At 44.5% G+C, this 25,919-nt stretch overlaps 1 protein-coding gene across 2 annotated transcripts in view; it reads left to right on the top strand.

Moving 5' to 3' along the window:
* Positions 1–24,340, top strand: part of LOC101049057 (myeloid cell surface antigen CD33-like) — a 90,091-nt gene extending 65,751 nt beyond the window's left edge. The window contains exons 3-10 of one of the 2 annotated variants that reach the window (XM_074386024.1): positions 14,104–14,221; positions 17,327–17,399; positions 17,467–17,847; positions 18,052–18,330; positions 18,562–18,609; positions 21,313–21,406; positions 21,758–21,838; positions 22,202–24,340. In XM_074386024.1, coding sequence (XP_074242125.1) covers positions 14,135–14,221; positions 17,327–17,399; positions 17,467–17,847; positions 18,052–18,330; positions 18,562–18,609; positions 21,313–21,406; positions 21,758–21,830 — 1,035 coding nt within the window. In that variant the 5' untranslated portion in view covers positions 14,104–14,134 and the 3' untranslated portion in view covers positions 21,831–21,838; positions 22,202–24,340. Of the gene's footprint in view, positions 1–14,103; positions 14,222–17,326; positions 17,400–17,466; positions 17,848–18,051; positions 18,331–18,561; positions 18,610–21,312; positions 21,407–21,757; positions 21,839–22,196 lie in introns of both variants that reach the window. The other variant, XM_039466984.2, reaches the window with a different exon arrangement.
* Positions 24,341–25,919: the final 1,579 nt, after the last annotated feature.

The raw sequence follows: 25,919 nt of genomic DNA, 5'->3' as shown, positions 1-25,919 counted from the left end.
CTCATGCCTGTAATCCCAGCACTTTGGGAGGCAGAGGCAGAGGCAGGCGGATCACCTGAGGTCGGGAGTTCAAGACCAGTCTGACCAACATGGAGAAACCCTGTCTCTACTAAAAATACAAAATTAGTCAGGTGTGGTGGCACATGACTGTGATCCCAGCTGCTACTTGAGAGGCTGAGGCAGGAGAATCCCTTGAACCTGGCAGGTGGAGTTTGCAGTGAGCAGAGATCACGCCACTGCACTCCAGCCTGGGCAACAAGAGGGAAACTCCGTCTCGTTTCAAAAAAAGAGAGAGAGAGAGAGAGACAATACAATAAAATGAAAGGCCAGGAATAAGAACACAGATATGCAGGTTATAGGGGCTTACACAATTACTAAAATTGGGCCATATATTTGGCTCTGAGCTTCCTGGTGGCCAAAACTAAAAGGAAGAAACATGTATGTGCTTTTCTCATTGTCTCTAAGAAGAAACAGTGTTCTTGGAGACTCTAAGTGTTTCTCTAGTTCAGCTTTCCATTTTTCAGAGGCTTTATATAGTGATTTTGAGTAATAAGCAGTATCCTTGTATTCATTACCTATTGTTGGGTAAAAATCGCCGCAAGTTTAGCAGCTTAATAAACAATAAAGTTTGTGTTTTCCTCACAGTTTCAGTGGGCTAGGAATCTGGGTAAGGTCAGCTGTGTCCTCTGGCTCAGGTTTTCAAGGCCCTTAACACTTCGATGTCAAGCTTTACTGCCCTGCACTAAGTCCCTGTCTCCCCATCAGCAGGACAGGGTGGGGGGTGGGAGATGCTCAGAGGACAGTAAGCAAGTCTGATTCATTCGTGTTACCTGAACCAAGTCCAGGGCTAACCTGGCACAAGGAGACCTCAGGAAAAAAATTTAACAAATGAACCAACACACACAGATGAGCAGACGTGGCCCACAATCAGGCTTAACAGTGACCTCACAGAGGTCACTTGAAAGTGTTAAGAGCCGGGGCTGGGCGTGGTGGCTCAAGCCTGTAATCCCAGCACTTTGGGAGGCCGAGGCGGGTGGATCACGAGTCAAGAGATCGAGACCATCCTGGTCAACATGGTGAAACCCCGTCTCTACTAAAAATACAAAAAAATTACCTGGGCATGGTGGTGTGTGCCTGTAATCCCAGCTACTCAGGAGGCTGAGGCAGGAGAATTGCCCAAACCCAGGAGGTGTAGGTTGCGGTGAGCTGAGATCGCGCCATTGCACTCCAGCCTGGGTAATAAGAGCGAAACTCCGCCTCAAAAAAAAAAAAAAAAAGAAAGTGTTAAGAGCCTTGAAAGCTCAGTTTCAATCACTGCCAGCTGGGGTGTGAGGGTTAAAAAAAAAATCAACAGGGGCTGCTATGTGCCATGCATCATCTCAGTTTGTTCATCTGTAAAGTGAGGGCAATAATAGCAATGTCTGCCTCATAGGATTTATGTGAAGTCAAATTGAATTAACAACACCCCAAAGAATTTAGAGCAGCTTCTGGTACATAGTATGTGCTCAACAAATGGTTATTATTCTCAACTCTCATAATACTAGTGTAAAAGGCGAGATATATGTTATATATGAGTTGGGTACTAGTGTAATTCTTTTTTTTTTTTTTTAGAAGGAGTCTCACTCTGTCACCCAGGCTGGAGTGCAGTAGCATGATGTTGGTTCACTGTAACCAAGATCACTGTAACCTCCACCTCCTGGGTTCAAGTGATTCTCCTGCCTCACCCCGCTAGGTAGCTGGGATTACAGGCATGCGCCACCACACCTGGCTAATTTTTGTATTTTTAGTAGAGATGGTGTTTCATCATATTCGCCAGGCTGGTCTCGAACTCCTGACCTCAAGTGATCCCAAAGTGCTGGGATTACAGGCACCAGTCACAGTGCCTGGCCTTGTAATTCTACTTAGATGAAGATCTTAAGGCTCAGTGATGTTACTTCCCTTGACTGCCTGACTCTACAGCAGGGGTTGTAAACTTTTCCTGTAAAGGGCCAGATAGCAAATATTTCAGGCTTTGTGGGCCATAGGGTCTCTATGGCAACTGTGCTGTTGTATGTTGAAAGCAGCCATAGATAAATGGTAAACAAGTGAGGGTGGCTGTATAATCTGAAAGGAAGGCATCATGATTTCCTGTTATGGGGAAAGACACAGGCTAGAGGGTGCATGGGGTTCCTCTCACATCGTCAACCACCATAGACCTCCACATCCTGGGGTTCTCTGCACATCTCAAAGAGCAGAGAGCACAGGGTGGGTGAGGCAGAGAGCAGAGGGTGGGGTAGGGCAGGGGGTGGGTGAGGAGAGGTGGCAAACAGGGGAAAGTGCTCCTGGCAAGAAACAGCAGTGCAAACTCTGAGACTGAGGGAGAAAGCAGAGGGGGCAAGTGGAGAGAGGTGAGAGGGAGAGGCGACTTCGGCTTGTCTTTGGTTCTGAGCACTGCAGAAGCCATGGAGGATATTTGAGCAAAGGAGGGATACTGATCACCCCTTTATTCATGCAGCAAACATTTCCTGACACCTCCTTGGAGCTGACAGGTCCTGCGCAGGGCGGTGGGGCAATGCGGCTGAGTCAGCCCCGGTCCCTGCCCTCAATGGGCTCCCTGTCTGATGGCAGAGGCAGGCAGGGACACTGGCAAGTCAAGACCCAGAGGGATACGTGCCACCGTGGGGCTTAGGAGGGACACAGGGGAGGCCCGAGGTGGGGCTTCTAAGTCAGCACGCTGCGTCATGGAATGCTTCCTGAAGGAGGTAATGTTTAAACTGGGAGCTGGAGATGAGTAAGAATGAGCACAGGACAGGGTGAGATGGGGACAAATGTGCGAGGCTCAGAGGCCTGCAGGCACGGGCGCCCCGAGTCCCGGCGAGCTTTGCTGCTCCTCCTTGTGCAGGACGCCCTCCCTAAGGCACTGGAATTCTTCTGGTGTGATGGGGTGCTACGGAGGGTTAGAGCCCACAGGGGCAGCTCTAAATGTCAGAAAGATGCCTCTGGGGCCGTGTCCAGGAAAGACTGGAATAGGGAGGATTCTGAGCCAGGAGCCCAGGGAGAGGCTGGGACAGAGGTCCCGGAATGGATCTGGTAGCCAAAACTGGGGCCATGGCAAGGGTGTCAGGATGGTGACAGCAGACGTGAGGGCTATTTAAGACGTTTTCACCGAGAGCTGGGAACCCTACTCAAAGCTGAGGGTGTGTTTCCTAAAAGTGAAGAGCCCTACATTTATTCAAAGGTGGTGTAAATCCAAGAGAAGTTTCTCCCAAGCAGACAGAACAAAAATAAAGATGTAGGCCTGACACAGTGGCTCACGCCTGTAATCCCAGCACTTTGGGAGGCCGAGGCGGGCAGATCACGAGGTCAGCAGTTTGAGACCAGCCTGGCCAACATGGCGAAACCCCGTCTCTATTAAAAATAGGAAAAATTAGCCAGGCGTGGTGGCGCACACCTATAATCCCAACTACTCTGGAGGCTGAGGCAGGATAATCGCTCAAACCTAGGAGGCGGAGGTTGTAGTGAGCAGAGATCACACCATTGTACTCCAGCCTGGGCAGCAGAGCAAGACTCCGTCTCAAAAGTAAAATAAAACAAAAATAAAGATGTTCGCCACACATGCAGGTGGCCGTGGTAAAGCCGGGAGATACTTTTGCTGAAGGAGTAGGGCTTAGTAAATATGGAGGCCCAGGGCAGGGAGTTGCTGAGGCCGGAGGCCCAAGTGAACACAGATGGTCCTTTAGCTGAACAGGAGGCCTTAGTCTTCACGGGACAAAGGGACTTTTGCTGTGGCCTAAAGCCTCAGTAAACACAGCCCCTACATAAACACAGCTAAGGGTGGCAGTGGAGCTGTGAAATGCCGGCGTCCCATCCCATCGGGTCAGAAGCATCCTACAGGGATTTGGAGTCCAGTCTCAGAAAGACCGGCTTCCCCCTCTTCCACCTGTGCGCTCTCCCAGGGCTGGACTGGAGAGCGCTGTCAGGTCTGAGGAGGTGGAGACATTGAGTGCAGAGATTCTAAAGAAAAGCAGAGATTCTGAGCAGGCTCTGAGATAATCTTCCTCCTTCAGCAACAAGATAAACAAGGTCCCTGCCCCTGCAAAGCCTCAGTTCTAGTGAGAGACATCTCTTCCTTCCACAGAGGTTTACTGAGCACCTCCTGTGTGCCAGGGCCAGAGCACAGGGGCAGATAAAGCCATTGAAAATCCCTGCACTTTGGTCATGAAGTCCTTGCCTACACCTATGTCCTGAATGGTTTTGCCTAGATTTTCTTCTAGGGTTTTTATGGTGTTAGGTCTGATGTTTAAGTCTTTAATCCATCTCGAGTTAATTTTGGTGTAAGGTGTCAGGAAGGGGTCCTGTTTCTGCTTTCTGCACATGGCTAGCCAGTTTTCCCAACACCATTTATTAAACAGGGAATCCTTTCCCCATAGACAAATGGGACCTAATCAAACTCCACAGCTTCTGCACGGCAAAAGAAACAGTCAGTAGAGTGAATCGGCAACCAACAGAATGGGAAAAAAATTTTTGCAGTCTACCCATCTGACAAGGGGCTGATATCCAGAATTTACAAAGAACTGAAACAGATCTACAAGAAAAAAACAAACAAGCCCATTCAAAAATGGGCGAAGGATATGAACAGATACTTTACAAAAGAAGACATACAGGAGGCCAACAAACATATGAAAAAATGCTGATCATCATTGGTCATTAGAGAAATGCAAATCAAAACCACATTGAGATACCATCTCACACCAGTTAGAATGGCGATCATTAAAAAAATCTGGAAACGACAGATGCTGGAGAGGATGTGGAGAAATAGGAACACTTTTACACTGTTGGTGGGAGTGTAAATTAATTCAACCATTGTGGAAGACAGTGTGGCAATTCCTCAATGACCTAAAAATAGAAATCCCATTTGACCCAGCAATCCCATTACTGGGTATATATCCAAAGGATTATAAATCATTCTACTATAAGGACACGTGCACACGAATGTTCATTGCAGCACTGTTCACAATAGCAAAGACCTGGAACCAACCCAAATGCCCATCGATGATAGACTGGATAGGGAAAATGTGGTACATATACACCACGGAATATTATGCAGCCATCAAAAACGATGAGTTCACGTCCTTTGTAGGGACATGGATGAACCTGGAAACCATCATTCTCAGCAAACTGACACAAGAGTAGAAAATCAAACACCGCACATTCTCACTCATAGGCGGGTGTTGAACAATGAGAACACATGGACACAGGGAGGGAAGCACTACACACTGGGGTCTGTTGGGGGGAAATGGGGGAGGGATGGGGGGTGGGGAGGTGGGAAGAGATAGCATGGGGAGAAATGACAGATAAAGGCGAGAGGATGGAAGGCAGCAAACCACACTGCCATGTGTGTACCTATGCAACAATCTTGCATGTTCTTCATATGTACCCCAAAACCTAAAATGCAATAAAAAAAAAAAGAAAATCCCTGCACTGTCAGGGTTCACACTCAAGTTGTGGGATACAGACAAGACAAGACGTAAGAGTAAGAAAGTAAATAAATAAAAGATGAGAGACATCCGACAGTGATAAACACCACAGACAGGAAAACAACAGCCGCAATAATAAACAAAGAAGCAAACACATAAAGCAATTATAGATTAAAATATGGTGCAGGAAGGAAACCCTCAAAGAAGCTGAGATAGAAACTGGAAGGGAATGTCAGCTCTAGAGAAGGTGGTCAGGAGATGACGTTTAAGCCGAAATCTGAAGGAAGATCGCAGGCAGAGTGGTGGGAAGCCTGTCCCAGGCAGAAAGAACAGCAAACGCCAGTCTCTAAGGTGGGAAGGCACCTCCCATGTTGAGAAAATGGAAGAAGCTCAAGGGGGCAGAGGCACAGTGCACAATGGGGTGCTGAGGTTGGAAGGATGGACAGAAGCCAGATACCGAGTGCCTTGGAGGCATTTGGGTTTTATTATAATTGCAGTGGGGACTCGCAGATGGGTTTTAAGCAGGTTTTAACACGATGCTGTTTTAAGAAGACGTTGGCTGCAGAGTAGAGAATGGACTTAGCATGGCGAGGGTGGGAGGGGTTGTGGGTCGAGGCTGGAAGCAGCAAGACCAGTTAGGGTGCTGCTGCGTCTGTGCAGGTGAGGGATAAGGGTGACCTGGAAGAGGGTGACTGAGAGGGGACTAGTGGGTGGATTCTTTATCATGTATTTTGGAGCTGAGTGACAGGAGCTGCCAACATGGGAGGTGAGAGCGAGGGAGGAATCAAAGACGCTCCCAGCTTTGACCCAAGCACCTAGGGAGAGGATGCCAACCTAGAGGAGACAGGGGGAAGGCTGGGGCACACCGTGGAGTTTAAACAGAAATAAATGGGAGGGAATAGAAGTGGGAAGGGGGGCAGGGATGTTCACTGTCCATCAGCCGAGCATCAGGGGCCCCCAGGTTTGCACACACAGGCTGCCTGGCACAAAGCACTTTTCAGTGCTGGCTCGGAAACATCTGAGAGACGTCTGAGAGCTGCCGCCAAGCTAACTCAATCGGAGCTGGCACATTTGAGGGGGAACCTGTGAGGGTTACCCGAAGAGAGTATGGATAATCAGTGACACACAGGAGATCAGAAGCAGGGAGGCATCAAGTCAGGCTGGCTGAGGTTGAAACCCCAGCCCTTCCATGCCATGTTAGACAACTGACCTCATTTCTCTCCATATCACCACCTGTAAAATGGGTGTCCTTCTGTCTCATCGGGCTGATGGGAGAATTAAGTGAGACATGCCACACAGTAGGCACTCGGAAAGTTTCCAGAAAAGAGCCCATCAGGACCCGAGGGAAGACAGAGGTGGGGGTCCGTCCGCTCGTCCCATGAGCACTCACTGCGTGCACACTCACGCCAGGCGGTTCTAGGAGCTGGGACCCATCAAGGAATGAGGCAAATAGAACTCTCCGCTCTCGCTGGCATGGAAACAGATTTGCAGACAGAGTGGCGTGGTGTTTAACAGCCAAATGATCTGGGTTCAAGGCCTAGCTCTGCCACTTGCCCAAGTTACTTGTCTTAAGGCTTGCTTTCTTCATCTATAACACGGTACTAATGAGAGTACACGGTGAAACACTGTCTCTACCAAAACTGCAAAAGAAAAAAAATTAGCTGGGTGTGGTGGCAGGCACCTGTAATCCCAGCTACTCGGAAGGCTGAAGCAGGAGAATTGCTTGAACCCGGGAGGCAGAGGTTGCAGTGAGCCGAGACTGTGCCAGTGTACTTCAGCCTGGGCGATGGAGTGAGACTCCAACTCGAAATAAAATAAAATAATAAATAAATGTTAGTGGAATAAGTGGACTTAGGGTTGGTAAAAATGAGTGTTGAACCCCTTTTCACATCACACACACAAAATTAGCCTGAAGTGAATAAAAACCCTAAAAGCAAAAGTGGAAACAAGAATGCTTGTACAGCTGTGCTGTTCGCTATGGCAACCACTAGCCACATGTGGCTACTGAGCACTTGAAATGTCCTACATTTAGTAGGAAAATAATATAAAATCTAATTAATTAATATTTAATATTGATTACATGTTTATAGGATGCTACTTTGGATGTATCAGGTCAAATAAAGTATTATTGAAAGTAATTTCACCTGTTTCTTTCATTTTCTTTCTTTCTCATTTTTATTTCCCTTGAACAGATTATCTACATGAATCAATTTATTTTCTTTCTTTCTTTCTTTTTTTCCCACCCATTTCTTGTTGCTTTTTTGTTGTGGCTACTAACAAATTTAACATGACATATGTGGCTTACATTGTATTTCTCCTGAACAGTGCTGCTCTAGAAGAAAAATTAGATGATATCTATGGGTATGCAATAATTGCTTAGAACACGTTCAAAATATCAAGTATGAAAGAAAATATGTAAATGGGACTTCACCGAAAATGAAAACATCTCTGTTCATCAAAACACATGATTAAGAAAATGAAAAGCCTAGCCATATCTGGGAGAGAATTTTATACATGTAATATATAATATATGCCTTAAAAAAGGCTTGAGGGATCCTTCTGCCTCAGCCTGCCGAGGAGCTAGGATTACAGACATGTGGCAGCATACCTGACTGATTTTTGTTGTGTAGAAGCAGGGGCTCATTATGTTACCCAGGTTGGTCTTGAACTCCTGGCTTCAAGTGATCCTTCCACCTTGGCTTCCCAAAGTGCTGGAATTAGAGGCATGAGCCACTGTGTCTGGACCCCAATTTCAATCATGGGCAAAAAGACTTGATTATATATTTCACAAGAGGAAAGGTCCAAATGCCAGTGAGTACATGAAAAGGTGATGAACACCACTGACATCAGGAGATAAAAACTGAAGTCACCATGAAATGCCCTATCACGTCAGCATTTGAATGGCTAAAATTACAAAGCTCAAGAGCAGCAAATGCTGGAGAGGATGTGAAGGAACTGGAAATCTCATATATTTCCAGTGGAGGTGTAAATAGTACAACCATTTTGAAAAAAAAAAAAGTAGGAGTTTTAGACACAGTTTCACATACTATATCCACTCTATGGCCCAATAATTCTACTGCCAGGTACTCACTATATCCATCCTATGGCCCGACAATTCCACTGCCAGGTACTCACTATATCCATCCTATGACCCAACAATTCTAATGCCAGGTACTCACTCAAGAAGGGTGAAAGCAAAAGTCCACATAAAGACCTGGACATGAACATTTCCAGCAGCATTACCTATAATCGCCAAAAGGCGGTATCAACTCAAACACACATAGTAGGTGAACAAATAACTACAGTGTGGTGTTTCCATGTACTAGGATAATACTCATCAATATGTAGTAACAAACAATGTATAATACATACAACAGTGTGAATGAATTTTGAAAACATCTTGAGTCAAAGAAGTCAGATGCAAAAGCATGTTCTGTAATTCCACTTATACGAAGTTCAAGAACAGGCCAAACTAATCTACAAAGACAGAAATTCATGACAGTGACTGCCTCAGGTTGGGAGTGGGATTTGGGGATTAATGTGAATGGCACACAGGGGAACTTTCTGAGGTCCTGGGAATATTCTATATCGTAATTGGGATGGAGATTATGTGGTTATGTATTCATCAAAACACATTGAATGATGCAAATAAAATCTATGTATTTCGCTTTATGTAAATTTACCTTTCAGGAAAGAGAAATTAAAAACTTAAATGATGAAAAGTTTTGATTCCCTCTTTTTTTTTAAATTAAACTGGCTAGTGATCTGTCAATCTTATTTGTTCTTTCAAAGAATCAACTTTTGGGTTTGTTGATCTTTTATATGAATTTTTGTATCTCAATTTCATTCATTTCAGCTCTGATTTTGGTTATTTGTTTTCTTCTGCTATCTTGGGTTGGCTTGCTCTTGTTTTTCTAATTCCTCTAGGTAATAATGTTATGTTGCTAATCTGAGATCTTCCTAACTTTTTGATATGGGCATTTAGCACTATAAACTTTCCTGTTAACACTGCTTTAGCTGTGTCTCCGAGATTCTGGTATGTTGCATCTTTGCTTTCCTGGATGCTAGGACCAAATTGGACTAGAGTAAACTGTGTGGTTCCTTCTGTCCCAAAGAAAGATGTATTTTTAACTTGGGAACGACATCAGCCCTATCTGGCTACATAAAGCATCCCAGTCTCCTCTGTATCTCATGCTGGGCTCTATGCAAAAGTGGCAGCCAGTGAAAGCATTGTTGATATGTCAATATTGATATGTGAGAATTTGATCCCTCCATCATGTTGTTAGCTGGTTGTTATATACACTTCATTGTATAGTTGCTTTACAGTGTCGGTGGGCTATATACTTAACCACTTAACATCACTTTCTATGGTGGCATGTAACATTCTTTCACTTCCATGTTTGGCACTCCCTTAAGGACCTTTTATAAGTCAGGTATGGTGGTAATGAATGTTTTGAGTTTTTGCTTGTCTGAAAGGGATTTTAATTCTCCTTCATTTATGAAGCTTAATTTGGCAGGATATGAAATTCTTGGCTGGAATTTGTTTTAAGAATGATTAATATCAGCCCCAAATCTCTTTGGCTTGTTATGATTTCTGCTTAAAGCTCTTCTGTTAGCCTGATGGGGTTCCTTTTATACATGACCTGCCTCTTCCTTTTAGCTGCATTTAATATTTTTTCTTTCATGTGAACCTTAGAAAATCTAATGACTATGTGTCTTGGGGATAGTAATCTTGTATAGTATCTTGCTGGGGTTCTCTGAATTTCCTGAATTTATATGTCAACCTCTCTAGCAAGGTTCGGGAAATTTTTGTGGATGATATCCTCAAATATGTTTTCCAAGTTGCTTGGTCTCTCTCTTTCTGAGGTTCCAGTGGGATGTAAGTTTCATGGATGATACCCTGAAATATGTTTTCCAAGTTGTTTGCTTTCTCCCCATCCCCTTCAGGGATGCCAATGATTTATAGATTTGGCCTCTTTACATAATCTCTTATTTCTTGGAGGTTTTGTTCATTCATTTTCCTTCTTTTTGTTTTAATTGTACTTTAGGTTCTGGGGTACATGTGACAGCCAGTCTTCAAGTTTTGAGATTCTTTCCTCAGCTTGGTCTATTCTGCCATTATTACTTGTGATTGCACTGTGAAATTATTGTAGTGTGTTTTTCAGCTGTCAGACACGTTAGGTTCCTTTTTATACCAGCTATTTTGTCTTTCAGTCCCTATATTGTTTCATTGCGATCCTTAGTTTCCTTGGATTAGGTTTTGCCATTCTCCTGAATCTTGATGATCTTCATTCCTATCCATATTCTGAATTATATTTCTGTCATTTCAGACAGCTCAGCCTGCTTAAGAACCTTTGTTGGAAAACTGGTGTGGTCACACAGAGGACATAGGGCCCTCTGGCCATCTGAGTTACCAGGCTTCTTGTACTGGTTCTTTCTCATCTCTGTGAGTGTTCCTTTAGTGGCAGTATAGATTGAGAATAATGAATAGCACTGCTATTATCAAGGTCACCACCAGAGTGGTTCCAGAAAGAGATGTAAAGGTGATTTTAAATGTGTGATCATTTTGTTTTTCAGGTGAAAGATATGGAAAAGTTTGATAAACTCTGAGAACAGACCTGAAACATTGGAAAGAATCTAAGTGTTGGCGTATTTATAAGCTCAGTGTATTAGATTTATAAGAGCTGTCTGATAACTTGTGGGAATCTTGCTGGGCTGTGAACTTGCCTGAGTAGGCAGCTGAAGGGCTATAAAGAATAAAGAATGTATGGAATACATAATTGACTCTTTAAATCAAACTCTCTGTTTAAGGGAGCATTGTTTGTTCAATTTCAGTAAAAGAGAGTGACAGTGACTATACTAAGTTTACCAGAAAAAAAGAAATCAATGAGTGGAATTTGAAGGCTCAAGGGGTTTAAACACTTAATAAATTGAACATCAATTTAAGAAACAATTGGTTTTAAGTAGTCCCCTATTTACACAAAAGCAGACCTCAACAAAGGCACACTGACCATTTCTAATGTGAGAAGTGGGGCCTGGGGTCCCTACTTCACACTTGACTACACCAGTTCTGAGTAGTGAGGGCAACTCCCAAGTCCACAGAGCTCAAGAGCCTGAGCTCATTCCAACCCAGACCAAGCTGGCTGCAGGCAGGGCCAGGATGTCTCTGGCCTAGTCCCATTTGCAGATCCGTGATGAGTCCCAGAGGTGAACTTGTGTAGCAAAGAACCTTGCCAAAAGGAGGCCTGGCCTTTGCTCTAAACTACTTGGAGGGCACCTCTAAGCCCCTGGAATGTCTCGCTTGATTAGAGCCTCTTTGTTTACCTGAAAGCCTTAGACTTCACCAAATAGTCTAATAATATAACTAACCATAAGGACTTTGGGTCATTGATATCAGCTCTATCTGTAGAGCAGCTGAAACTAAGGTCAGCCATGTAGACAGTCATCCACATCTATGTGACAAAGCCACACCAGGACAGCAAGGCTCCAGTGAGTGTCCTTGGCTGACAATGCTTTATCCATGTTGTCACATGTCATGTCGGGAGCAGTTACTGCTGTCTATGATTCTACTGGAGGGGACAATTGGAAACTCCCCATTTGGAATTCCCTGGACTCTGTCCCATGCTCTTCTCCCCTTGGCTGACTTTAATCTGTATCCTTTTGCTGTAATGAGACATGCATGAGGGTAACAGCTCTCAGTGAGTTCTCTAAGTCCTACTAGTGAACTATCAAAACTGAAGGTGATCAGGGGACCCTTCAATGTGCAGCTGGCATCAGAAGTGAGGGCGGTCTTGTGCACTGCTCCCTAACTACTCAGGACTGCTGGATTAAAGGCTGTGTAGGCTATTTGAGGATAAAGGGGATTCCTGGCAACACTGCCTGGTTTGAACCCAGCATTGCCACTTACCTGCCACATGATCTCAGTTATCTCACTCCCCTAAGTCTCTTTCTATACCTGTAAAATTGGGATATGAAATGTTTCCTCTTTATAGGGCTGTTATGGTGCTTAACTTCAGAAGCAAGTGGAGAGTGGAGAATGTAAAATCCTTCTTAGCTGGGCTCTCTTGTCTGAGGTCCTTATTACTAAGGAAAAAGATGGGATGAATACTAAAAATAAACCAGCAACCATAGCCACAGAGAGCACCTGATCAGCTCTCTTTGGCTGCATCAATATGGAGCATTCCTTTTAGACATAGCATTGTGCCAAGTCCCTGCAGAACACGTCCCTCCCTCCATCTACAATGTGCATGGTCAGTGATGCCTGGTCTGAACAGTCAGGATGAAGATGGCAGAACTGGCTTCATACGGAGCCCATGGCATGACCCTGACTGTCTCATGCAATGAGACCCTCATGAGGACCCTGCACTCAGGAAGGGGTTGTGTAGGCTTGGAGGGTACCTCAACTTTCAGGGACTCTCTCATTCTCTCAAGCAAACCCCAGAACTATACCTGGCCCATCTCATCCACGATCCCCCATGACTTTGAGCATCTTGTCTAAAACCCTGTCTCTCCAGTCAGGAATGGCAGCATCCAGTGCTCACCTAGGGGCAGCAGGCAGCCTAGGGAGCAGCCCCAAAAAGCCCTTAATCTCTTTCTGGAGCTCAGCTTTGTACCTTCTATCAAGAGAGCAGAACGTCACAGTCTCACCCAGGGCAAGTTTTGCTTGGTGCAGCCAGAGAGGACACTAATGAATAGTGACTCCTCCCTGTCTATCGGGCTTGGAGACCACAAAGAATGTTAACCTGGGATATTTGAGGAGCTGTACATAAGGTAGATTTCTAACAGGTCCCTACCCGCATCCTTGTGGAGCTGTCTGAGCAAACCCCATCACCCCAAATGTTTCACACCACCAGGAGTTGCATGATGCATCAGCACTAATCTTTGTCTACAACCTCCTGGGGATAGGGATAAGAAGTAGACAGAGAAGGTGAGAGGAAGGAGCCCTGAATCAGCTTCCAGAGAAGATGGAAGTGAAATGAAGAAATCATAATAATGACATTAACAATAGCAACAACATTACTAATAACTAAATAATAACTACTTCCTGTAGTTTTCATTCCTGTTTGGTGAGACTGTAAATCTTGACATACGTTAGTCCCTGAATGGGTGGGAGTCAGGTGTCAGGAAGCATTTGGGGGTCAAAGAGGATGGAGAAGACTGATGCAGGGATCCCTGCAGCTCTCTGGGTGAGCAGCAGGGGGCGCCATGACTAGGGTAGGGAATGTTGAGTTGGATGCACAGACATAGGAGGTTGTCATGGGGCAGTGGGAAGGCCACAGACTCTGTCTCAGAAGGAAAATTACTTGATTTCTGTGTGCCTCAGTGTCCTTATCTGCAAGTGGACATCAGAGCGTCTATCTTTATGAGCCCGAAAACAAAAATCAGGCAGAATAAAGGAACAACCACAGCAGCAACAACAAACAAGAACAAGAGCCAAACCAAGTAAAGAGATGGTCCCTTTTATCATCTGACCCTGAAATCCAGCCACATTTAAAACCAGGTCTACTCCTCAGATTTCCCAGACAATAGAAGTCAATGCATTATTTTCCCCTTTCAAAGTGGGGGAGTGGGGAAGCATGCTGTAACACTGGAGGGAAACAACTGTGATTTTTATATAAACATTAATTCCATTACGTGTTTCCTTAAGGTTGCCTAATGTACACATTGTGGGAGAGACCATGAGAGTTGCTACAAAGCCCTTTGGAGATGGAGATCATGAAGCCAGCAAATGGTCAAGGGCTGTGAGTCTTCGAAAATCTGTCCTGGTAAGGGATGATGACATCTCCACATGCAAACCTGTCTCCAAAGAAGACACATTCCCATCCACTCAATGCTGCTGATCCTCCTAAACAATTCCTATGGAGTTTTGCCCAGTGAGAAAGGGATGTTTGTATGTACATTCACATTCTCTTTCTTATTCATCAGAAGTTATTTTTCTGTGCCCCTCACATTCTCAGTAATTACTAAGAGAAATTTCTCGATTAACTCACATTCTATACCTGAACATTTGTGCATCTCAGAGTGGTTCCCTTTGAGCCCCTTTCCTTTTGAACTTAAACCTTCCTTGGAGTAATCAGAATAACCTCCAAATAGGTAAGACTGAAAGAGATGATGTTTATTCATTTTGTACACACTTAAAACATAAATTGTATTTTTGCTAGTTGTAGCTAAGACTTGTATTTTAAAACAGGGCACTAACTTTCCTTCCTCCTATATCAAAACATTTCAAAAAAGTCTTAAAAGCTTAAAAATCACTTTAAATACTGGGATACATTTCTTTAAATATAAATTTCCAATACTTTCTTAAAAAAAAAGTCATATCTATTTCAGAATTCTATCTCTATTTCAGAACATACTCTATTTCAGAACTCTAATATCACTAAAGCCCCCCAAAAATCCCCAGTGTTTTTAGGCATAAAAATTCTCTTGTCTTTCAGCAGACACTTGATCAGTTTACCTGCATCAATAATTTTGGCTATGAATTCATATGGCAGAGTCTATATGCTGGAACATTAAATTAAAAAATGAAGTGATTTATTTTCTTCTAGCTGTTCCAAAAATAAAGCATGTAAAAACTTCAGTCACAAATGTAAAATACTGTCAGAACAGGATGTTAAACACTTTTTCATTATTAGACATCATTATTAAATATAAGTGATAAATAATATAGAAAATAGTACCTATTGTTTAAGAGGCATATATATGTGATGGAAATAAAAAGTCTGGCTTCATTTAAGTTGGATTACATTTATTTGTGGACACAAAGGCCCACTTATGAGAGCAGAGAAGGGCAGAGGAGGGGAGCAGTGGGGAGGATGCTATAGAGTATATGGGGCCCTGCTGGCCACACAGCAACCTAGAGCCTTTAAGGAGGGCATAGATCCAATGGGACTTTCACTCTGACAGGACCCCTCAGCCTCTCGGGACAGAACAGACCCAAGTGGGTCATGGCAGCCACAGAGAAACTAGAAAGGTGTTTCCTGGGTCCTCCAGGAGGAGGGATAGGGGCTTGAACCAGGGAGGCAGGGGTAGGGTGAGGATATGCTTTTGGATGTGTGGAAGGTTGAGCTCACAGGGTTCTCTAATGGATGTGGTCAGCAAGGGGAAGGCGAGACCAAGGATGAGGCCTGAATATTCCCCTGAGCACCTGAAAGGAAGAAGCTGTGTCCATAGAGGACTTCACAGGGAAGGCTTTCAAGGGCGATGATAATTCTAAGAATCCCCCGGACATCCAAATGGGAATAGGACAGAGGCAGCTACATGTAAATGCCTGGAGTACAGGAAGGGGATCCAGGCTGGGGATGTTTCAATGCACAGCTGGGGTGAAGTGATGATCACATACGAGGTAAGGAAGTGATGACGACAGGCGGAAGAGGACACCTATTTGTCATTGGTGCTTTTGTTGACAACATATGCTATCTTCAATCTTTTTGATAATAGTCATCCTAATGGATACAGTCAGATCTGTGCCACATGATCTAGGAAGGCAGATTTCCAAATCTCAGGTAAGAGATCAGCATGGCCACACTGTCTGAAACTCTTGACAAACAAGAGGGAGCAAGAGGGTTAGGAAATTTCCGAAAAACTAAATTCCAGCAAGACAATTAGAAACATATGTTAATGCCCAAACAAGCGGCTCACGAAAGAAAAATACGAATAGCCATAAACATGAGAAACGAAGCCTGAACTTTTATTAGAAGGGGAACCTCAAACCCACACATGGTCAGAAGTCATTCACCTCTGCACAGAGTGGAGGGAAACTCCAAAGTCAAGTGTTAAATATACCTTAAAAATGAAGACGTGAATCTCACTGCATGTATTTAGTGAACTTTATCAGGCATGATTTACATGAAATGAAGTGTCTGTATATTACACTCATATTATCTGAAGATATGTCTTTGGGCCACATTTATCTATGAGAAGCATATTTTTTCATTAAAGGAAATGCTACTCTATAATGAGGACCTTTAAAAAAATCACTCCTGTCCACACTACACTGAGTAGCAACATTAACTGAAAAGAAGTGTCTTCTGCGCTGGTTCTTAGAACATGTGTTCTTTATGTTTTACATGAAGATGCTGCATGGTTCTTATTTTGGAGGTGTCATTGAAACTGCAAATCTGTACACTAGTTATCACGGAAAAATTCTATAGCCACATTTCTTTAAAAAAAAAAAATACCCAATATGCTACCATGACACATGGCAAAATCATCAGTGTCCACAGCTCTAAAGCCAGGCAGCATGTGTGTGCGAAGGATGTGAGGTGATGGATGGGGAGCATCTCAAGGGTAGGGGCCAGGTCAGTGCTATCTCTTCTCTTCACTGCCACCTACACACAGAAACTATTTATTTGGTGAATGAATGAATGGCTACCACCTTCACTGCACCTAGGGCCACTCTTCATTTTTTTAGTCCCAGACACTCCCACAGACCCTACAGAATCCTATATCCTGCAGGATCAGTGACCTCATGGCTCAAGATGAGGCTGTGACTAGGGCTAGGAGTGACAAGTTCCCAGGTGTAAACAGTGATGCACAGAAAAACACCTCAGAGTGAGAGGGTCTTCGACATGGGTGTCCCATACTTCAGATGTCCCCAGAGGTCCTGGTCCAGGCTCTGGCACTGGAGGGAAGTCCTGAGGTGGGAGGCAGAAAGTGGTCTCTGCGCCTTCTCTGGTCCCCTTTGGGCAGGTCTCTGAGGTCTCACTTGGCTTTGGAGTTTTCCTCCATTCTGTTCAGAGGCGGATGACCTCTGACTATCTGTGGGTTTGAGGTTCCTCTTCTGTGAACCGCCAAGATCTTGTGCTTCTCCCCACAGTGTCTCTTGTGACCTGGTTCAGTACCCACAGTCCTCTTCTCTGCTCACACAGGAAGCTCGGGAAGCCTCTGCCTCAGAGATGCTGCTGCTGCCACTCCTGCTGCCACTACCCCTACTGTGGGCAGGTGAGTGTCCCTGGGGCTGTGAGAGGGGCTGTGGGGATGAGCCCGGCTGACCCTCATGTCTCTACAGGGGCCCTGACTCAGTATGCAGGATTCCGGCTGGAGGTGCCAGAGTCCGTGAGGGTGCAAGAGGGTCTGTGCGTCTTTGTGCATTGTTCAGTCTTCTACATACAGTATGACTGGAAAGATTCTACTCCTGCTTATGGGTACTGGTTCCGGGAAGGGGTCAGTTTAGACCAGGACATGCCAGTGGCCACAAACAACTCAACTCAAAAAGTGCAGAAAGAGACCCAGGGCCGATTCCACCTCTTCGGTGATCCCGGGAGGAACAACTGCTCCCTGAGCATCAGAGACGCCAGGAGGAAGGACAATGGATCATACTTCTTTCGGTTGGAGAGAGGAAGAATAAAATTAAGTTACACATCTTACCAGCTCTCTGTGCATGTGACAGGTAAGGCATGGGCTCCAGGAGTGGCACAAGGGGAAGGTTAAGGGGGCCATGGGGAAGGGCTTAGATGGGACTTGTTCCTTCAAGGGTGTTAGGAATGAAGCATGTCGGGCTCAGGAGAGGAGCTGGACCAGAGCCTGAGCTTCCCACAGGGCCACACCTTGGATATCCCTCCTGATCCCGCATCCCCACCTCTGTCTTCAACAGCCCTGACCCACAAGCCCGACATCCTCATCCCGGAATTCCTAAAGTCTGGCCACCCCAGCAACCTGACCTGCTCTGTGCCCTGGGCCTGTGAGCAAGGAACACCCCCCATCTTCTCCTGGATGTCCGCTGCCCCCACCTCCCTGGGCCCCAGGACTCTCCACTCCTCAGTGCTCATGATCACCCCACGGCCCCAGGACCACGGCACCAACCTCACCTGTCAGGTGATGTTCCCTGGAGCTGGTGTGGCCACAGAGAGAATCATCCAGCTCAGTGTCTCTTGTGAGTGCTGGGGCCAGGATGCCTAGGTCCCTGAGGGTGTGGTGGGGAGAGGACCAGGAGATAGGACCAGGACTGGGGCCACTTGGTGGCTGTGTCTTGGAGGCCTCGCTGAGTAGGGGAACTAAAAGGACCCAAGCTGTTACTCGACATTTCTGTGGGTTTCTAGAGGAATGCCTACCTTCATCTCACTCCCACCCCAACTAAATGAGAAATTCTCTCTTGCTGTACTAGATCCTAAAATGAACCCAGCGATTGAAGCCTCCCTAGAAGATGGCACAGGTAGGACAGAGCCCCTAACCGTGGCACTGAAGAGCAGGGCCTTCAGCTCAGGGCAGAGCCAGGCTCTTGCCTCATCCTGACTCATCATGGTAACCAGAGACCCCCTGCTGGCCAACTCAGGGACCCTCCCTATCCTTGGCTCCCATGGACACTGAGCATGTGTCTGCATAGGCCCACAGATTCCTCCAAACACACGTCCTGGCCCCACAATAAGGACCAAGAGACATTCATACAGCAGGACCAGCCTTTGAGCCCTTATCCTCCACCTCCTAAAAACTCCTCCAGCCTCAACTTTTAATATTTCCCAGTAGTTTAATGTACTTCTGGACAGGTAATATAATTGTATGGGCAAAAATGCTAAATCCATAGCAGAGTATGTCCTCAGATGCCTGTACCTGTCCCCAGAACCAACCAGTGTCCATCCTGGCTGCTCTGAACCTTGGTGTATTCCCTGGAAGGATCTCAGAGGTCATTTGCTATCAGCAGCACAGACTGTCCTCACTTTCCTCTTGGACTGTATAGTGTTCATTGAAGAGTTGGATCCTAATTCTGTATATATCTTCTTGAAATGGAAAATCATGTTTCTACCAACAGAAACAATGGATTGAACAGTCTTCTATCTACTTTACAAGTCTATGTCTATGTCTGTGGGATCAGTTCTTTAAAGCAAAATTAGCTGGGTCTTACGTTCTTTCTGATTTTGAGAGATATGGCCAAATTGTTCTCAATCAACAGTGGACAAGTTTACATTTCCAACAGTGTGGGGTGAAAGTCTTTTCCTTTCTTTCTTTTTTTTTTTTTTTTTTTTTTTTTTTTTTTTGAGAGTCTCACTCTGTCACCCAGGCTGGAGTGCAGTAGCATGGTCTCAGCTCACTGCAACCTCCACCTCATGGGTTCAAGCAATTCTCGTGCCTCAGCCTCCTGAGTAGCTGGTAGACTACAGGTGCCTGCCACCACGCCTGGCTAATTTTTTGCATTTTAGTAGAAATGGGGTTTCACCATGTTGCCAAGACTTATCTCCAAGTCCAGAGCTCAGGCAATCTGTCTCCCTCATCCTCCCAAAGTGCTTGGACCACAGGCATAAGCCACTATACCCAGCCAAAAGTGTGTTTTCATCAACCCAATGAGGAATGAAACCTTTTGCTTTTTCCCAGGATTAGATGAAAATTGGTATCTCCATATAATTTTTTTTCTTTATACTAACTTTTAAAATTGAGATAACATTAAATTTACAATTTTAATCATTTTAAATTGTATGGTAAACTGGCTTTTAGTCACATATTGTACAACCATAACCATGATCTAATCCCAGAACATTTTCTTTACTTCAAAAATCCACTCCGTCCCCGTTAAGCAGTCACTTCTCATTATCCCCTTCTCTGGCAAGCACTAACCTGCCTTCTGTCTCTACAGATTTGCCTATTTCTGACATTTCATGTAAGTGGAACCATACAAAATGCAGCCTCCTGTGTCTGATTTTTTTCACATAACATAATGCTGTCAAGATTCACCCCTGTACTATGCATGAGTTCTTCATTCCTTTTGAAATCTAATATCCCATTGTATGGAGAGACCATGTTTTGCTCATTCGCTCCTCAGCTGATGAACATTACAGCTGTTAACACTTTTTGGCTATTACTAATAATACTGCCAAGAACATTCAGGTACAACTTTTTGTTGGAACCTGTGTTTTTATTTTGCTTGAGCATATCCCTAGGAGTGGAATTTTTAGGTCATGTTGTAATCCTGTGTTTAACTTTTTGAGGAAATGCCAGACTCTGATACAGCATCAGCATCACTTTACATTGCACCAGCAACATATAGAGTTGCAAATTCTCCATATTCTTCTGAACATTCTCATTTTTTCTTTTTAAAAAGAACTATGACCTTCTAGTGCATGTAAAGTAGTAACTCATTGTGGCTACAATATGCATTAACATACTGATGAATGGTATCGAACATATTTTCATGGACTAATTGGTATTTGTATCTTTTTTTGGAGTTTTCATTCAAGCTCTTTGTCTACTTTTTTTTTTTTTTCACTCTTGTTACCCAGGCTGGAGTGCAATGGCGCGATCTCGGCTCACCGCAACCTCCGCCTCCTGGGTTCAGGCAATTCTCCTGCCTCAGACTCCTGAGTAGCTGGGATCACAGGCACGCACCACCATGCCCAGCTATTTTTTTTTGTATTTTTAGTAGAGACGGGGTTTCACCATGTTGACCAAGATGGTCTCGATCTCTTGACCTTGTGATCCACCCGCCTCGGCCTCCCAAAGTGCTGGGATTACAGGCTTGAGCCACCGCGCCCGGCCTTGTCTACTTTTTAATAGGTTAATTTGGGTTGTTTGTAATTTGAGTGGTTTGTAAATTACATGCTCTTTATATATGCTGAATACTACACCTTTATCAGATCCGTGCTTTACAAATGTATTTTCCCATTCTGTGGGTTGTCTATTTACTTTCTTGATAGTGCCATTCAATGTGAAATAGTTTTTAATTTTGATGAAGTCCAAATTATGTATCATTTCTTCCTCCAACTGCTGGACAGACAGGGCACAGCTTAGGGTGAGCCCTGGGCTGATGTGGTACCACATCCAAGGATTCAGGAAGGATCTGGAGACCCAATGTCCAAGTTGTCTTGGGAGAGGAAGGACACAGATCGTGGTTTAGCCGGTGAATGGGCCTCATCCCACCTTTTTGCAGGGAAGTCAGGAACCGTGGCAGAGGTGGTTGTTTTGGCCGTGGGAGTAGTGGCTGTGAAGATCCTGCTTCTCTGCCTCTGCCTCATCATCCTCAGGTGAGCACTGCCTAAAGACCAAGGGCAGGCATGGGGAGGGCAGAGGATATGATGCTGAATCTCAGAATCTCAATCCTGGGGCTATGCAGACAGTTTAAGACAGCCTGGGGCCAGGCAGAGGCTGAATTGGTGGTGAGAATTTCAGATGGGCCATTTGTAGTCAGTTTGTATCTTTTCCAACTGTGGGACAAATGCCAGGATAGGGAGCTTCCTCCTGTTATCAAGGAGATCCAGACCTGCTCTTCCTCCCTCATAATCCTACCAGCCTCTTAACAGGGCACAGGAAGGTGAGTTGGCTGCCCTTTGCTCCCCCATATGGTGACACTGACAGGCCCTTGTCTCTTCACTCAGTGTCAATTTCTACAAGAAGGCAGCAGTGAGGGCAGTAGAGGTCCAGGAAAATGTATACACTGTCATGGATTAATCTCTCAGGTGAGTGATGTCAAGCTCTCACCCTCCAACATCCTGCTGGACACCTCCTCTACAATGGCCTCCAGGATTGTTCTGCTCATGGCCAAAGTTAAGTTAACTCTCTTCCTCCTCAAACCCACTTCTCCTGGGATCTTCATCCTGCAGATGACATAGAGGCCTCATCTCTAAAGTCAGAACCAGGGTGTGGGTCTCCACCTTGACCCCCTCCCTTCTCCAGATCCCATAAATCACTAGCTCTTGTCTCCCCTTCTCCTAAGCAGGCCTCATCTTTTCTCCATCTTGACCCTGGTCATTCTTGAGGCTCACCTCTTCCCTCGTCACTGAACCCTTTTCACCTCCTGCCTCTATCTCTCCCCAGCACAGGTCTCCAGACTGTGCTTCCAGATGTTTCCTCATCCAGTTCGTCCACAGTCTGAACGGCCATGTTTCCTCTCCATTGCTGGAGAATGAAGTGAAATGCCACTGCCCAGACTGAAGGCCTTTCATGATCTGTCCTCTGCTGGACTCTGCTCCTCATTCCCCTTCTTCTTGCATCACCCAAAGTCTCACCACACCCGTTCGGCCAAGCCCTCTGTGACTCTGAGACTTCGCATGTATAGTTCCTTCTCCTGAAATGCCCTTCCTCCCCATTCCTGCCAATTCAGGTCTTTATCATCCTTCAGGTTGTCTTAAATGTCACCCAGGTGCAGTGTAGTTTTGTGTAGTATATTAAGCAGAGATGTGGCATTTATTCATTCATTTACAGACATATTCAGTAACTATACTCAATATATATAACTACTATGTGCTAGCGTTTCTGAATGTGCAAGAAGTTCATCAATAGATACAGACTCAAGATCTCTGTCATTAAGCTGTTGTTCTGAAGAGCAGAAGGATAAAAATAAAAAGAAATAAGTAAAACAATATCTCCATGTTGGATGGAGATATATGTTTAGAGAAAAATAACTTTCTTTAGGGAAAGAAGCACAGAATGTACTGGGAAACAGTTTCTATATCTGACAGTGGAAAGAGGTGATGTTTAGGCAAAGACATAAAGGTGCTTAAGAGGCAGGCTCTGTTTCTGAGTAAGAGAAAAGCATTCCAGGAAGAGGATAAGGGGAAGAGCAAGTGCATTGCTTAGAGGCAGCAGCAGGCCTGGGTGCTGTAGACACAACCAGGGCCCCGTGTCTGAGAGTAGAGGAAGGCTAAGGAGGGGAACAGCAGGGAGGATGCTGCAGACTGTGTGGGGTGCTGCGGTGCATACAGGAACCTGGAGCCTTTGGGAAGAGCAGAGACACAACTGGACTCTAACTCTGACCCTGACTGCCCAGGTCAGAGCTCGCCCAAGTGGGTCATGGCAGCCACAGGGAGACTGGGAAGGCACTGTTGGGTCCTCCAGGAGGAGGGATGAGGACTGAGCCAGGGAGGCAGGGTGGGCTGAGGACATGTTTTTGGATGTGTGTGTAAGGTCAAGCAAACAGGGATCACAAGCTCACAAGTTAAAGATGTGTTCAATGAGGGGAAGGCAAGACCAAGGATGAGGCCAGAGAGGACAGCACAAAGAATGGCTTTCTTAGGGGATGATAATTCTGAGAATCCACCTGACACTGGAATGGGATTAGGAGGGAGGCAGCTGGATGTAAATGTCAGGAGCTCAAGAGAGGGGTCCAGGCTGGAGATGTTACAATGCACAGCTGGAGTAAAGCCATGACAACAGACAAAGTAAGGAAGGGGCAATTACAGACAGAGAAGAGGACACACATTTGTCATTGACGACCTTGGCAACAGTAGGTTTTTGTTTTCTTGTTTACTAACTCTAATCATTTACTTAGATCCTCTTTGATTTTTTAAAACCATATTTTCTGCTTTATTGAAGTGTAATTGACAAATTAAAATTGTATATATTTACAGTGCACGTGATATTTTGTGGCTATTCACCTCTTCCCTTCATTATTATTCTCTCTTAATTGACAGACAAAACTTGTATGTATTCATAGTATACAATATCACATTTTGAAATGCTGTATGTATACATGGTAGAAGGCCAAGTCTAGCTAAATAACAGACCCATTACCTCACACACATATGAACAACTCTGCAAGTTAAACTAACATCCTGTAGTCATCTGAAGATTGCTTTGTATCTGGCAATATTTGTTTTATTTTTGTTTTGTTTTACCTTGTGATAAGAACATTTGAAATTTACTCTCTTAGCCATTTTGAAATGTATGACATAGTATTTTTAACTAGAGTCACCATGCTGTACATGAGATCACCAGAACTTATTCCTCCTGTGTAATTGAAACTTTGTTCTTTCACCAACATGTGGCCATTGTCCCGAACCCCAGATCCTGGCTACCAAGGTTCCATCCTCATTTTATGACTTTGAATTTTTCAGATTCCAATAAAACTGAGATCATGCAATAGTTGTCTTTTTGTGCCTGGCTTATTTCACATAGCCTAATGTCACCCAGGTTCATCCATTCTGCCAGGGGCAGAATTTATTTCCTTTTAAGGCTGAATAATATTCTACTCTGTGGATACTTATGCTGATTCCATATCTTAGCTATTGTGAATAATGCTGTAATAAATATGGAAGTGCAGATATCTCATGGGGTTACTGATTTCCTTTCCTTAGGATATATACCAAAAATGGTAGTTCTATCTTTAAATTTTTTGAGGACCTCCATACTGCTTTTCTTTTTTTTTTTTTTTTTTTTTTTTTTTTTTTTTTTTGAGAGCTCTTGTTACCCAGGCTGGAGTGCAATGGCGCGATCTCGGCTCACCGCAACCTCCGCCTCCTGGGTTCAGGCAATTCTCCTGCCTCAGCCTCCTGAGTAGCTGGGATTACAGGCACGCACCACCATGCCCAGCTAATTTTTTTGTATTTTTAGTAGAGACGGGGTTTCACCATGTTGACCAGGATGGTCTTGATCTCTCGATCTCGTGATCCACCCGCCTCGGCCTCCCAAAGTGCTGGGATTACAGGCTTGAGCCACCGCGCCCGGCCATACTGCTTTTCTTAATGGCTGTATTAATTTACATTTTCACCAATAGTGCACAAAGGTTCTCTTCTCCACATCCTCACCAATACTTGTTATCTTGTTATCTTTTGTCTTTTTTATAATATCCATTCAAACAGGAGTGGGATGATATTGCTTTGCCATTTTTATAAGCATTTCCCTAATGATTAGTAATGTTGAGCACTTTTTCACATGCCTGTTGGTCATTTGTATGTCTTCTTTTGAGAAATGTCTATTCAGTTCCTTAACCCTCTTTTAAAAGGGTTGTTTTCTTGTTACGGAGTTTTTTCGATTCCTTCTATAGTCTATTTGCTATAAAGGAATACCTGAGGATGCATAATTTACAGATAAAAAGAGTTTATCTGGTTCACACTTCTGCAAGCTGTATAGTCAGCATCACACCAGAATCTGCTTTTGGTGAAGGCCTCTGGTTGCTTCCCCTCATAGAGGAAAGTTAGAGAGCTGGTGTGTTCAGAGATCAGTCATAGTGACAGAGAACAAGAGAGAGGTGGGAGGTGCCAGTCTATTTAAACAACCAGCTCTCCCGTGAAAACTGCCTGTCCCTATGACCCAATCACCTCCCATTAGGCACTACCGATAATACTGCAGATCAAATTTCAGCATGAGATTTTGAAAGGTCAGATATCCAAACCCATAGCAGATATTAACCTCTTACCTGATGTATGGTTTGCAAACATTTTCCCCCATTCTCTAGGTTGGCTGTTAATTCTGTTGTTTCTTTGCTATGCAAAAAGTTTTTTATTTTGATGTAATCTCATCTGTCTATTTTAGCTTTTGTTGCCTGTGTTTTTGGGGTCATATCAAAAAAAATGACTACCTTGATCAACATCATGGAACTTTTTCCTGATGTTTTTCTCCAGCAGTTTTATAGTTTCAGGTCTTACATTTAAGTCTTTGCTTTGTTTATCATGTGAGATAACTGAATCAATTTTATTGGAGTGGTGAAAAGGATCTTAAGGTTTAATTGGAGAAAGTTCAGAAAAGAATCAGAGGGAGGGGGAGGTAAGAAGAGGGAGTACAAACAGCCCTTTAAGGAAAGAAGAGCGAAATAGGTCTGGA

The sequence above is a fragment of the Saimiri boliviensis genome, chromosome 14 (genome assembly GCF_048565385.1).
Source record: "Saimiri boliviensis isolate mSaiBol1 chromosome 14, mSaiBol1.pri, whole genome shotgun sequence".
Lineage (NCBI taxonomy): Eukaryota > Metazoa > Chordata > Mammalia > Primates > Cebidae > Saimiri > Saimiri boliviensis.
The sequence above is the reverse complement of the archived record's forward strand: the minus strand, read 5'-3'. Positions and strand labels throughout refer to the sequence as shown.